Genomic DNA, 14875 nt, shown 5'->3' with positions numbered 1-14875 from the left:
CCAGCAGGTGTGCGAGGCACATGTAGATTGGGACCTGCAGGTCCCGGGAGTCCTTGCCGCGTATAGAATGGCCCCCCATGCAGCTACGGGGTTTTCCCCATTCTATTTGATGTACGGTCGGGAAGCTGACCCGCCAATGGAAACGCAACTTGGCCTGTCCGCTCCACGAACTAATTCCAATTTGGCAGAACATATTAAGTTTAATATTCACAAGCTGACAGAGGCGAGGGAGGCCGCACGGCTTAATTCGCGGGCTCGCCAAATTGCTAATGAACGGTTGCGGGCACTGAAGGTGTCCATGCACGAATGGAAACCAGGTGACAGGGCCTGGCTGCATTGCCCTCAGGCACCCTTGGCTACGTCGCCTAAATTGTTGAGACCGTGGAGGGGACCCGTGGAGGTCGTGCGCGTTGCACGGCCCCAGTGCGTTCAGATAAAGTGGGGAAAGCGCCGTTGGTACGTTCACCCCTCCCGACTGAAACCGTTCTCGCCTCCATATGGCCTCCCCCTGTGTCGTGATGGCCGGGCGTGTGACGTGACCGGCGACCCAGAGGGGGAAATGTCTCTGCCTGATCCACACGTATTTTCGCCTGATCTGCTCCCAGGTGTCTCGGAACTGACAGCTGCCGATCACCGGCGGCCGGATCTCCGCGGCGGGGCCGGCCCTTTCAGGCCCGTTCCGCGCCGTCTGGAGCAGCCGGAACCGCCGGACGGTCGTCAGTGTCCCGCCCCATACGACGGACCAGCCAGACGGACTCGCGCCAGGTCGTGCTACTTTGCATGACCTGCCTCGTGAGGAGTCGGGGCAGTTGGAGCGCCTCGTCACTGCGTGTAGTCGCAGGGACGTGGGGCGCGTTCGTTTTTGGAATTTGCTCGTATCGTGTTATTGTTGACTTTTCGTGTTCATTGTCAATCTGTACATAGTTATTCTTGTTGTTGTTGTTGTTGTGTTATGTTACGGGGCACACTCGGGGGGTTACGGGTTTTTTTTTGTTGGTTGTCGTTTTATCGTCGCGGTTGGTTGTTATTAGCAGCCGGGCCGGCTGCGAGCTATGTGGGAGGGGGTGATGTAGTGGTGATACGCGCTGGGTGTATATGTCGTGTGCCAGCGCGTATGTACGGGTGTGTGTGTGGTGACGCGCGCTGACGGGGAGGAGCAGGCGTCAGTGCGCGGGTGGGGGTAGTGCTGCTGATTGGCTGTGTGCCGGTGACGCGCCCAGAGGGATTGATCGGGTAGCAGCGCGGTGTGATTGGTCGGGGAGTGGAAACACGCGCTGAGCGGAACCGGATCGTAGGGATAGCGCGTGGGGATTGGGTAACTGAGGAGCGGTGCCGACGTTGAGGTCCGCATCCGCTCCGTCTCCCGGGAAGAAGAGGTATATAAGGTGATGCACAGAGGAGCAGGGGGCAGAAGTGGAACCATCTAAGAATGAAGACGAAGGTGCAGAGATAGAGCCCGGAGAGGAGAGTAATGGAGAGTAGAGGAGAGTAAGGTATAAGTGTGTAGCCAGAGAGAGAGAACGGTCTACACGAGCTGAGTAATGTATAGTGTGTAGCCAGAGAGAGAGAACGGTCTACACGAGCTGAGTGATGTATAGTGTGTAGCCAGAGAGAGAGGAAGGTCTACACGAGCCGAGTATGCATACGGTGTAGCCAGAGAGAGAGAAAGGTCTACACGAGCCGAGTATGCATACGGTGTAGCCAGAGAGAGATGCAAAGTCTACACGAGGCGAGTGGAGAGTGTAGCAGAGGCGCAGAGTCTACACGAGACGAGAGAAGAGTGTAGCCGAGGCGCGGAGTCTACACGAGGCACAGAGAGCCAGCAGCACAGAATCTAAGAGAGTCAAGAGAAGCGTAAGGCGGAGAGAAGAGGTCACGAGTTGTACCGTTGTATGGTGACCGCATTGTGAAGAAGAGAGGCCACGCGTTGTATTGTTACAAGTCAAGATTTAATAAAAGAAGTGTGTTCCCGTCAAGGAGTTTCCTGCCGTCATTTTCCAATACTTCACCTGTATAAAAGACACCTGTTCACAGAAGAAATCAATCAATCAGATTCCAAACTCTCCACCATGGCCAAGACCAAAGAGCTCTCCAAGGATGTCAGGGACAAGATTGTCGACCTACACAAGGCTGGAATGGGCTACAAGACCATCGCCAAGCAGCTGGGTCAGAAGGTGACAACAGTTGGTGCGATTATTCGCAAATGGAAGAAACACAAAAGAACTGTCAATCTCCCTCGGCCTGGGGCTCCATGCAAGATCTCACCTCGTGGAGTTACAATGATCATGAGAACGGTGAGGAATCAGCCCAGAACTACACGGGAGAATCTTGTCAATGATCTCAAGGCAGCTGGGACCATAGTCACCAAGAAAACAGTTGGTAACACACTACGCCGTGAAGGACAGAAATCCTGCAGCGCCCGCAAGGTCCCCCTGCTCAAGAAAGCACATATACATGCCCGTCTGAAGTTTGCCAATGAACATCTGAATGATTCAGAGGACAACTGGGTGAAAGTGTTGTGGTCAGATGAGACCAAAATGGAGCTGTTTGACATCAACTCAACTCGCCGTGTTTGGAGGAGGAGGAATGCTGCCTATGACCCCAAGAACACCATCCCCACCGTCAAACATGGAGGTGGAAACATTATGCTTTGGGGGTGTTTTTCTGCTAAGGGGACAGGACAACTTCACCGCATCAAAGGGACGATGGACGTGGCCATGTACCGTCAAATCTTGGGTGAGAACCTCCTTCCCTCAGCCAGGGCATTGAAAATGGGTCGTGGATGGGTATTCCAGCATGACAATGACCCAAAACACACGGCCAAGGCAACAAAGGAGTGGCTCGAGAAGAAGCACATGAAGGTCCTGGAGTGGCCTAGCCAGTCTCCAGACCTTAATCCCATAGCAAATCTGTGGAGGGAGCTGAAGGTTCGAGTTGCCAAACGTCAGCCTCGAAACCTTAATGACTTGGAGAAGATCTGCGAAGAGGAGTGGTACAAAATCCCTCCTGAGATGTGTGCAAACCTGGTGGCCAACTTCAAGAAACGTCTGACCTCTGTGATTGCCAACAAGGGTGTTGCCACCAAGTACTAAGTCATGTTTTGCAGAGGGGTCAAATACTTATTTTCCTCATTAAAATGCAATTCAATTTATAACATTTTTGACATGCGTTTTTCTGGATTTTGTTGTTGTTATTCTGTCTCACTGTTCAAATACACCTACCATTAAAATTATAGACTGATCATTTTTTTGTCAGTGGGCAAACGTACAAAATCAGCAGGGGATCAAATACTTTTTTCCCTCACTGTAGCTAACATCTTGCCACCATGGTACACCAATCCAGGTGTGGATGGCAAGATGGGGGAGCAGTGGCTGCTGTCCTGGTCCCTGTATTCACATTAATAATGGTAATAATGCCGCATAAATGCATTCATGTTGCACTTGCTCGGTGGATAATTGTTTCGGAGTTGGTCAGCTGATGGAGGTGTGGGGGATGGATGCGTTTCAGTTATTTCTTGGTACATTCTTTAAAGGCATGGAGTGGTGGCATCGTGATTGTATTAACCCGAGTTCAATTACCGCCCCACGACTAACATCAATGTCGAGTGATATTCGAACTTGTCTTGGTCCCTCCCGTAGGTTAAATGAGTTTCTTTGTGTAGGGTATGTAAACATCAGCGCTGGGGCGACAAATGCAGCCCGGCATGATGTGGGCCACACTGCCATCACCCCGAGTACCTTTATCAGCACTTACTGCAATCGTCTGTGTAGGCTACACTGGAGATCTTTTGTCTCTGTTGTGTGCGTCTGTGCTCCGTGCAGGGTGATGAAGGCTCTGGGAGTGGCAGGAGTCCCCATACCACAAGTTCTCTCCCTGTGCGAGGACTCCAGGTGAGTCAAGATCCCACGCGCCAACACCTTCGTATGCGCGCACACACACACACACCATACTTTACTCGCCCGCACACACTTAACCTGCAAGGCAGGTAGCGTGCACCGATTTAAAATTTGCTGCAGGCGCATTGGTAAATTGGACATTGGGACGCGTCATGCACGAGACGACGACAAATGACAGAATCTTCATTCGAATCACGGTGCCTGATTGTGACACGGTGCCTGATTGTGACACGTCAACGGGTTTCGAGGAGATGTGAACTGTTACAAATCAAGCTGTGAGGATAGCGCCACGGAGGGGCCGTGACGGCGCTCAGCTGGTTGGACGCAGCACTTCTCAGTTTGAGACACAAACGTCGCTAAACGATCGAGACTTGAAGACAACTTCGCAGACAACTCGAGTCTCAATAGGCAATCGTCGTCCTTCAGACACCAAGACGCAAGAGCAACCAACGTGGGAAAGAAACACTGCCACTCACGTGTTGGTCTACACAAAGACAAAGATCCGCCCGTATAGCCTGTCACAGACTGTTGGGGCAAGTGTTGTTAGCGAGCAGCGCCTATGAAGGTCGGCATGGCACACAAGGGGGTGGGTGGCCAGCACCCCGCCTGGCCACCTTTGTCTCCCCATTGCCAATCTTTACGCACTGCACCAGGTCCTCATTTGAGGCTGAGTCGACCGAGGCCAGGCCCAGGATCAGTTCAGATAATCGTAACCGGTGTTGGCTAGTGATTGGTAACTTTTGTTGTCTGGGGAGTGGTGGCCTAGCAATTGGAGCCCTATCACAGGTCGTTGACCCCACGTGCAATTGCAGGAATGTGCACACGCAATCCGTTCACGGTGACGAATGGAGCGCCGCGGTGGTGAAATGTTAACTCTCTCACCTTGTTATGCAGGATGTCGTGGGTTCCATCCCAACCCTGACACCTGTATATTTGGAGTTTGCATGATCTTCCAGTGGTCGCGTGGATTTTTCTCCGAGTCCTCCAGCTTTTCCCTCCACATTTAGAATGAACATGCGTGTAAAGTATTGGGCTGCTATAAATTTCCACGTGATAAGCCACTTCGTTGGGCTATCATTTGTGGCCAGGTCACTTCTGAGAAAAGAGCTGTACAGCTCAGTGGGACTTACCTGGTGAAATAGGAAATGGTTTTAGTTTCATTCGCTTCACCAGATGCCATTGAATGGCTTCTCCGAAGCCAACGCGTGGGTATCGGGCTCGGTCTGTTGCTGTCCAAACGTCGTCGACGAACGTTGCCGTCCGCCGTTGCTGCCCTGTTCTCGCAGCGTGCTGGGGACGCCCTTCTTCCTGATGGAGTACGCCGAGGGGCGCATCTTCAAAGACCTGTCGTTGCCGGATCTGTCTCCAGAACAGCGCCACAAGGTGTATTCCGGGGTCACCTCCGTGCTCAGCCAAATCCACCAGGTGGATCCCAGCTCCGTGGGGCTCACCAACTTCGGCAAAACCGGTGGGTTCCCCGCGTTGCCACTCCTCCCATTGCAAGTCGTCCCTGGAGAGTTTGGTCGGACATCCCAATGTATGGATGTCGTTATTGTTGTTTGTCAGCCTGTAGCATCCCATTTCATGGGCAAAGGCCTCGGTCATCGTATCACATTCCTTCCCTTACTCGGTTGTTCTTCTCCGAGCTCTGTGATTTTGTCTCGTTGCTGCCATCTATCTCCATGCCCCGGTTAATTCTCATTATTTGTTGTCAAGGCGTGGCCTGCCGAATGTATAGCAGGGACCCCCCACCCACCCCGCGAGTTTTCGAGGCTCAGTGAGGCCTTTCCTGCGTGCATAAGTGCCGTCACATTTATTCACGCAATCACTGACGCTCTCGTCCAACAGTGAGATTCGAGAAAAAAAACAGGCCTTACACGTACTACAATAAGTAGCCAGTTTAACACGTAGTAGGCTTTCACAATCAATATTATCCACAGATGAGGAGGGAGAGTATGACGTTTCGCTGGTAATTACAACCAGCCTCATCAGGCGATAGCCAGAGTTGTGAAACTGGCGAAACATCGTACTCGAATGGTAAATGTTGTGGGTTTACTCTCCAACACACCGGTGTGCTGAACTCGAATTGGCATGTTTTGTTTATGTGACAAACCGTACAAGCCTACGTATTAACTTACTAATTGGCTGTGTCGGGTGGTGGCGGGTTTAACAGCACATTTATATTTACGCGATCGAACCCGACCACCTCTATTATGAATAAGTAGCCAACCGGCAAACAAAAACGCATCTCTGGCAGGAGGATACGTGAGGCGGCACGTGCAGAAGTGGACAAATGAGTACCGAGCGAGCGAGACCAAATACCTGCCCTCCATGGAGATGCTCATGGAGTGGCTGCCGGCTCACCTGCCCCGAGAGGAGGCCAACCGCGTGGTGCACGGTGACTTCAGGTGAGCCCCGCGGTGGGGTGGCGGGTGGTTAGGGGGTTCAAAGCGAGCTCCCTCTACACGTGCTCCCCATTTTTGGTGGGGCGGCTTATGCTCTTGGATGCAACTTGATGCTTTTGTTGCTTATCGTTACAAAACGGTCTACTGTGCCAAACACTTTCTTCTCCATTGTGATCTGCAGTGGGATGAGGGATTTTTACCAGATAATGCCCACTGAGCTATACAGCTCTTTTTCAGAAGTGATCCGGCCACAAGTGATAGCTCAACAATGATGGCTTATCATGTGGAAATTTATAGAAGCCGAATACTCTAAACGCATGTTTCTAAATGTGCAGGGGAAAACCAGAGGACACGGATAAAAATCAATGCAACTGTATTGGGTTCCGGAGACACTTTGTAGATGCAACTTCTTTATTACAATACACCACTCCAACAGTCCTGATACACTGTTACAGCCTAGGCACACAGCCTACTTCTAGCGTGCCTGACACTGGCTACGCTCTCGGGTCCTCCGCCTACAATTACCCTAGGGGAGGCTACCTGACCCGACCCAGCCAAGGTGCGGGTCTAGCCTCTGGCTTCCTTGGACCTCGCCCTTATAAGAGCGTAGAACCGGGAGTCCCAGAGTCCCACCACTGGCCCGCACAGCGTCCCGGCCCTTACAAGGACAAGTGGGGCGAGGGGGTCCAGGGTCCTAAGCTGGCTGGTCTTGGGTCTTCAGCTGCGACTGGTCCCGATTGGCTAGGGAGGTCCCCTTTTATACCCATTTGCCCATCGAGGGGTGGCGTTGCGTGGGATCGTAGATCCTCCGCAGCCCCCCCGTTGGTGGCGCCCAGGGGATTAGCTGTCTGGGGTCCCTATCGAGGGGTGGCATTGCGTGGGATCGTAGATCCCCCGCAGACCCCCCCCCCCCCCCGTTGGTGGTGCCGAGGGGATTAGCTGTCTGGGGTCTGGAGCCCCTAGCAGCCCCTCCCCTCTTGGGCTGGTGCGGCAGCCCCTTGCCTGTCGGATCGGGATACCCTTGCAGATGGACCTCGTCTACCACTGCCAGTAAGCTTGCCCCATCTACGGCACTACACAACCACAGGGAGCACATGCAAACTTCAAATATACAGCAGGCATCAGGGTCGGGATCGAACCCACGACCTCATGCATACCAGGCGAGGCGGTTAACTTCACAGTAGTCAAGTGGGGTTGGGATGAACGCATGGCCCGTGGTGGTGCATGCCTCTAATCCAGCACTGTATGGGCAGCAACGGTTGGTGGATCACCGCACAAATGACAATGTTGACCCTCTTGCCGCATTCTGCTGGCTCACCAGCAGAATGCAGTACAGCAAAGTGTGGCCTATCATCTGTCCCTTCTGTATGGCACAATGTTGCCCCCCTCGCATGTGTGGGTTTTCTCCTGGTTCTGTGGTTTCCTGACACACGTATAAACACTTAACTGTCTGAAAAGGCAATTGATACATAGGGAACTGCGGATCAATTATTTGGGCTGGCTCACCGCATGGCAGCCTTCCACCTTCATTTGTGATTCCCCAACGGTTGTGAAATTCAATTTGCACGAATGACAAAAGCCGAATAAACATCGATTTTGTTTGTCGATTATGAGTTTCGGTGGCAGCACAGTCGTAGGAAAACGATGGTTGCCAGTGGTATGTTGACCGTGACGTCCGACGTTTCGCCCCGCGTGCTGCTGGGAGATTCTCCAGGGACTGAACTTTCGCGCACGCACATACACGCACGACTGACGATTCGCCAGGCTGGACAACCTGGTGTTCGACGCGGAGCGGTTGGAGGTGCGAGCCGTGCTCGACTGGGAGATGTCGACGCTGGGCGACCCGCTCTCCGACCTCTCGCACAGCTGCATGGCTCACCATCTGCCTCAAAATTTTCCCATACTGCCTGGTCTGCGCACACAATGACACGCACACGCATGCGCAAAGATACCCCTTGTATAAGCCTTCAACAGATTGATGGGGCTAGTGCTGTTAGCGGGCATCTACGTGTGAAGGTCGGCATGGTACGGCACGCGAGAGGGGTGGCTGGCAAAGAGCACGCCCGGCCACCTTTTCCTGATGTTGACACACAACACTAGATACTCATGTAAGGCTGGGTCAACATAGGGAAAGCCTAGGATGGGTTCAGTATTCTCCTCTGTTAATTGATTGCGAGGGGGAATCGCACACGAATCACAGGCTCGGTTCATAGCGCAGCGCGCTCACCACCGCACGAGTGCTCCCCACGAATGCACATACGTACACAGAGACACGCGTAGATCTGGGCTGACCGAATCTTGAAATAGTCGATTGCTGCCGACTATCAGTTTGATTCATTCAACTAAAGCAAACGACACGTTTGAACGCTCGGCGTGACCGGCACATCGGACAACCCAACGCCTCGTCGTTTTTTTGTGCTCCGGCCTCAGGAGAATGTTCCCACGTGACGCCTGTAAAATCGCCACCCGCACCCCCCCCCCCTCCTCGTCTGCGTGCGCGTGGTGCTGCGCCTCAACTCTCTCCGACGCCGCCTTCCGCAGGGCTGAAGGACCGCGACCTCATGGCGCTGGGCATCCCGAGCGACGAGGAGATGATGAAGGCATACTGCGGTGCCTCTGGCCGCCCACTCGTCAAAGACTGGCACTTCTACTTGGCCTTCTCATTCTTCCGCGTCGCCGCCATCCTGCAGGGCATCTACAAGCGGGCACTCTTAGGTGTGCGCCCCACACTCGGCCGTTGCCACCACCTGTTGGTAGGCGTCTGGCCGGCGTGGAAAAGTAGGCCAAATGCGCCGTCGAGATGGGCTCATAACTCGTGTAATGGCGGTGTGACGGTGGCGTTGTGAAAGTGGCGGTGTGAGGGCGGTGTGTAACGGCGGTGTGACGATGATGGCGACGCAGGTCAGGCGTGCTCGGCGCGTGCCGAGGAGGCTGGCCAGTTTGTGGAGTTGATGGCTGACAAGGGTTGGGGTTTAGCCGCACGGGAAGGATTCCGCATCTTCAAGGAGCAGCCCAAGCCACTCGGCGGTGGCGCGGCAGGGCAATCCGGCCGGCCCTACAGCACCAGCTGCCGCAGCATGGCTGTGAGTCAACCTCCTTGTTCTGTGCGTGTCGGTTCAGCGTAGCTATGGATTAGATGCCGAACTATTCGACTTTCCAGCGATCCGATAAATCGTTATCACGATTCCATTCAATAAATCGATCATTTTCTTTCCGTGTATTTTTTTCCATCTAGCTCCGTATCTGTCGTTTCGTCTTGATATGTCCCGTTGGATCCATTATCATCTTTTCTCTCAGTTTGCTCCAGTCGCCTAAATCTAATGGTATCATACGTCGTTAAGATACGAAGACTGCAAATAACTGATTCTCTCAAACATGGGTCCCCAATTATATCTCGAGCTCAAGTACCGATCTAAATCGATCACTCCTGTGTGGTTGATTGCCCCCCAAAAAGGTCCACCGCGCGCAACCACCCAGCTTCCCGCAGCATGACCGCCGCTTCTTCGCTACTAGCCCGGGGGAGCCAGCCGCGGCGAGCGGGCGTAGTGACGGCGGTAGAGGTGGCGGTGGCGGAATGCTGGTGCGAGAGGCAGAGCTGGCCCCGCCGGCCCACGTGACGGTGGAGGCCGTGCGAGCATTTGTGGGTGAGCGCGTGATCCCCGCGGAGGCAGAGCTGCGGCGTTGGGAGCCGCACCCGCCGCTGGAGCAACTCAAGGTTGGAACCCGACTCATCCCGCACCGGCACAACCGCCTCGGCCAATACCGCCGCATCACCGTCGTCGCCACCGCCGCCGATGCCACTGTCATCATCACCGCCACGACTGATACCGCCGCCACCAAGAAGACTGCTACGATGCCGCCACCACTGTCACCATGGCCATCACCACTGTCACCACTGATACCGCCACGTCACCGTCACCACTGCTGATACTGCCATTGTTGCCACTGCCACTATTACCGCCACTATCACCACCGTCACGATTGACACCACTGCCGATATCACAATTGTCCCTTCCACCGTCACTGCCACTGCCACTATCTTCACCACCGTAATCATCACCACCACTCATTGCTGCCACCACTACCACCCCTACCATCGATACCACCGCTGCCGCTACCACCACAAATGATAACACCACCACTGCCCAGCTCTGCCACCGCCACTACTGATAACCGCTGCCACCACTACCACTGCTGCTACCACTGCCTTCACTGAAACCACATCCACCACCATCTCCACGACAACAATGCCAGCAATGTCGCTAACACCACCTCCGCTGCTGCCACTGACACAACTACCACCGTGTGGGTCACGGCAATTGTTTGACCATGCTTCTCCATGCCACGCACGGGCGATGTCTCAGTGTCTGCCAGCTGTGCCAATTTTGCACAGTTTGGAATCAAATGAGAGACTGAACTCGGCCGGCAACTACCCCCCGCGCGGCTCAGACGGATGTGCGTGGGGCCGGGCTCTGGAACCTGTTCCTGCCTTCCCACCCCTCTCTCTCTTTGAGCGAGCTAGCTAACACTGCACGGCGGTGGTGCAGAGTTCCGAGTTCGAAATCATCAATGCGACGTTGCGTTTCTTGCCGTCATTCTCTGCGCAGGCGTTCAACTGTTCCGCCCCGGACACAGGGAACATGGAGTTGCTCGTGCGCTACGGCACGGCCCAGCAGCGCCGACGCTGGCTGGCGCCGCTGCTCGACCGCAAAATCTGATCCTGCTTCGCCATGACGGGGCCTCAGGCATGCAGCGCACGCACTCGCGACACGCGTCTACACCCCCAAACCTCCGTTGTCGTGGTCATCGTCATCGTTGTGGTGTATTTCTTGCTATCGTGCCACACACAAATATCAGAGAGCTCCCTAAGCACCAACCTAGAGACGAGACACAAGTGGACAGAGCACCGTGCACACGGGCAGCAGCGCACATGAACCCTAACCCTATTCCCATCACCCCCCACTCCCACAATCACTCTCCCTTTTTGTAGGTGGCCTCCTCTGATGCCACCAACATCGAGGCATCTATCGTGGAGGCCGGCGACAGATACGTTCTGATTGGCCGCAAGTGGTGGACGTTTGATGAGCGAGCGCGCGCGTGGAGTTCTGGGGAGACACGGGGCGCCTGCTTTTTGTGCGAGCCATTTCCACAGTTTAGGGACCGCGGTGTTTTTGACCTACACAAATATAAATAAATAATAAGGCGTCCATACAAATGTAAATTTCTTTAAAGTAGCGAATTAATTGATTAATTGATGCCGATACAGGCATGCATTATCACCGGATCTGAGTACGTGTGCAAAATGTGGAATTTATTGGACAACGGGAAGTGGACGACATTTTTATTACAAGATTTGACCACGACAAACAGAGGAATCAAGTTAAGTAAAACCGTTGGAAAAAAAAGTTAGAAATTGTAGTTGCGTATACGATTACCGTTATTACAATGCAAGTCCAACAACATGAAATGCGTTTAACATTCAATCGGAAACAGATCTCCATTATAAGCAAATAAAACAAACTGCATTAATCATGATCTCTGACTCGTAACTTAAACAATACAGGAGCGCGTGTCTACATGAGCAGCACTGTTGTCAATCCACGACTGGTAGAGCCACCCCCACCTGCCCCACGTTGTGTCAGTCGTAGGGGTTATTTAGCCATACTTCATCACGTACCCACGCACTGAGTCACCCACTCACCCATCCACATTCAACCGCAAACAACAAAACAAAGATGCCCCATATAGCGTTAAAAGACTGTAGGAGCAAGTGCTGTTAGCGAGTAGCGCCTATGAAGGTCGAGGGGGTGGTGCCACAGCAACGGAGCAACTCCACCGGCGCCGCCATCCCCTCGCACCCCTCCACACGAACGCACGCACACCCCCACACACGCACCCACGTAGGGTCTCGTGAGGGGGTCACCTGGTACCATGGGTTTTTACCCGAGGGGCCCCTAGCGGAAATGTCCCACGGTTTCCCAGTGCCAGGAGATTGGCCGACCCCCCCAGGCCAAATTGCATTGTGGCCTCCGTGAATTTGCTTAAAATTGTATGGGCGTGACAAAGCTCACCGGGCTAACCACAATGAGACACTCAGCACAGGGAAATAGGGCCTGGAGGGCAAACACTCCACGAGCAGCGCAAAAGAGGAGGTGGGAGGGAAATTCCTGGACCCACTGCAGATGTATATTCCGTGGGACGGCCACCCCGATCAAACCAGTTGAGTCCGGGGTGGGGAGGACGGGTGCGTAGACAATGGATCGAGGCGTAATGGGAAAACAACGCTCCAGGTAGGGGCGGGGCATCGGCTTAAAACCGATTGACCGTGCAGGATAACACCATGTGACCCTGGATCTTTGGATTCCGAGGGCATAAAAGGAGGGGGTGTAAAAACGTTAAGCAGTTCTCCTCCAACCATTCAGCTGCCCGGTCCGACTCCCAGCCGCTCGCAGCTTCCGAGAGACGCTGGCGAGTGCTGCTACGACTCAACCCCAGGCAGAGACCTCTCGGATCCTCATCCCTCCGATTCCCACTGTGTATGTACGACACCGTGAGTGCGTCTGCGAGGTGAGAAATAGAGTGAGGGTACACCCATGGATTGAATAGGGATAGGCTAGGCGCTGCTCGCAGAATATTTACTCCAGGCCGCACAGGGTTTTCTATAGACGCGCCATTAATAAACTTCAGTTCAGAAGATCGGTGTAGTGTGATTTCTCTGTGTGTGGGTGAACTTCGGCGTGGTGTCTATTATTTTTGAGTGGAGCGACTGCATGTGGGGCGGGGTGCGTGAGAGAGCAAGCGTGGGGCTGCAGGGTGTCAGCGCGGGGTTGGTGTGCGAGGTGCGCATCTATTACCATCTATACGACCGTCATTGTTTACGCGGGTTTTCGTGTGTAGAAAACGCACATACTGTGCCGCGTGAGTGATTAAGGTGGGGGTCAGGGTGCGCTAAATCCACTCCCTGCCGTTTGCTCATAGATTACCATCACTACAACCTTGACTGCTCCGTGCTTGTTTGCACAGCGCAAACAAGCACAAGCACCACCTACAAACTGGCTCGTTTTTTGTCTGAAATCCTGACCTGGTATCGACAACCAAGGGGATTTATCTGTCCCCAGACGACCTGCTTGTCAGTTTTGATGTGGTTTCCTTATTCACCAAAGTTCCTGTACCTGACACCATCGCAATCATTGAAGACTTGGTTCATCAAGGACTGAATACTGGGGTACCCCCCCTGGTGAGACACTGCTTAACCAATACATACTTCATCTGGAATGGAACTTTCTACAAACAAACTGAGGGCACCCCAATGGGTTTCCTCCCTATCTCCGGTTGTAGCCAACGTTTTCATGGAGAAATTTGAGACTGACACCATCCAGACTGCCACTCTACGCCCGACCTTATGGAAGAGGTACGTAGATGACACTTTTGTCATCTGGCCACATGGCCGGCCTGCTCTAGACCAATTCCTCGACCACATCAATTCCATACACCCAGCCATCAAATTCACCATGGAAGTCGAAAAAGATAGCAAGCTACCCTTTTTGGATGTCCTAATTAAAAGGAGACCGGATGGTTCAATGAGCCACTCTGTCTACAGGAAAGCCACCCATACGGATGCTTACCTAAAACTGGATTCCCACCACCATCCATCCCAGAATAATTCCCTCATCAAGACTCTATACCATAGAGCCCAATGCATCTCCGACCAGGAACACATTGCCAGTGAACTCAAACACGTACGCCAAGCTCTTAAGGCTAATGGTTACTCCGACTACACAATCCGCAAAGCCATCACTCCAACCATCAAGAAGGATCCTGTTGAGGAGCCTTTCAAAACCATCACCTTACCCTACATTGCTGGGGTCACAAAAAAGATCTCCAAAATCCTGATAAAACACAAGATCCAGGTCCGATTCAACACAGTACAAAAAATTCGTGATCTGTTCCCGTCTGTAAAAGATGTGGTTCCAGACATACAGTACCCTGGCGTCTACAAACTAAGTTGCCTCTGTGGTAGCAATTACATTGGAGAAACCAAACGACATGTCTCGGACCGCATCCGTGAACATAAAGCAGACTTGAAACACGGTAGGACAAACACCTCAGCCGTGGCAGATCACTGTTACAATTCAGTGGGCTCACTTGATATTGACTTCTCCAAGACAAAGGTTCTCTGCAAGCCATCTGGCTACCATGAGAGATTCGTTCATGAGGCGATCCACATATACAAACACAGAGACAATTTCAACCGAGAAGATGGATTCTTGCTCAGCAATCATTGGAAGGACGTAATACACCATTTCGGATCTTAACTGATTGTGTTCACATTTACGATGACTTTCAGACCGCGTTCCACCCACTGGCATTGACTATATATCTTGTATTCTCCGCAGGGAATGGATTCTTTGCTCCGCTGCAAGTCTCCTACCACTACTCTCCCATTGACATATTTCGTTGCTTCCTCTTATTATCTTTCACGCGACGGTCAATGGTACAGTGTATAGCGGATTGTATAATAATAAATAGTATAAAATTGTAATGTTTAATACAATGTACAAAGTAATATATAGT

At 52.9% G+C, this 14875-nt stretch overlaps 1 protein-coding gene and 1 long non-coding RNA gene across 2 annotated transcripts in view; one reads left to right on the top strand and one right to left on the bottom strand.

The window, feature by feature from the left end:
• Positions 1-11830, top strand: part of LOC144724416 (acyl-CoA dehydrogenase family member 10-like) — a 48435-nt gene extending 36605 nt beyond the window's left edge. Inside the window, exons 8-16 of the mRNA XM_078603529.1 lie at positions 3822-3890; positions 5183-5364; positions 6154-6304; positions 8066-8211; positions 8843-9016; positions 9203-9384; positions 9756-10016; positions 10909-11046; positions 11292-11830. Coding sequence (XP_078459655.1) covers positions 3822-3890; positions 5183-5364; positions 6154-6304; positions 8066-8211; positions 8843-9016; positions 9203-9384; positions 9756-10016; positions 10909-11019 — 1276 coding nt within the window. The 3' untranslated portion in view covers positions 11020-11046; positions 11292-11830. The remainder of the gene's footprint in view (positions 1-3821; positions 3891-5182; positions 5365-6153; positions 6305-8065; positions 8212-8842; positions 9017-9202; positions 9385-9755; positions 10017-10908; positions 11047-11291) is intronic.
• Positions 1464-14875, bottom strand: part of LOC144724417 (uncharacterized) — a 20980-nt gene continuing 7568 nt past the window's right edge. Inside the window, exon 4 of the long non-coding RNA XR_013586474.1 lies at positions 1464-3917. This is a non-coding gene — a long non-coding RNA (uncharacterized LOC144724417). The remainder of the gene's footprint in view (positions 3918-14875) is intronic.

The sequence above is a fragment of the Lampetra planeri genome, chromosome 20 (assembly GCF_965212315.1).
Source record: "Lampetra planeri chromosome 20, kcLamPlan1.2.h2, whole genome shotgun sequence".
Classification (NCBI taxonomy): Eukaryota; Metazoa; Chordata; class Hyperoartia; order Petromyzontiformes; family Petromyzontidae; genus Lampetra; species Lampetra planeri.
This window is presented reverse-complemented; position numbering and strand designations above follow the sequence as displayed.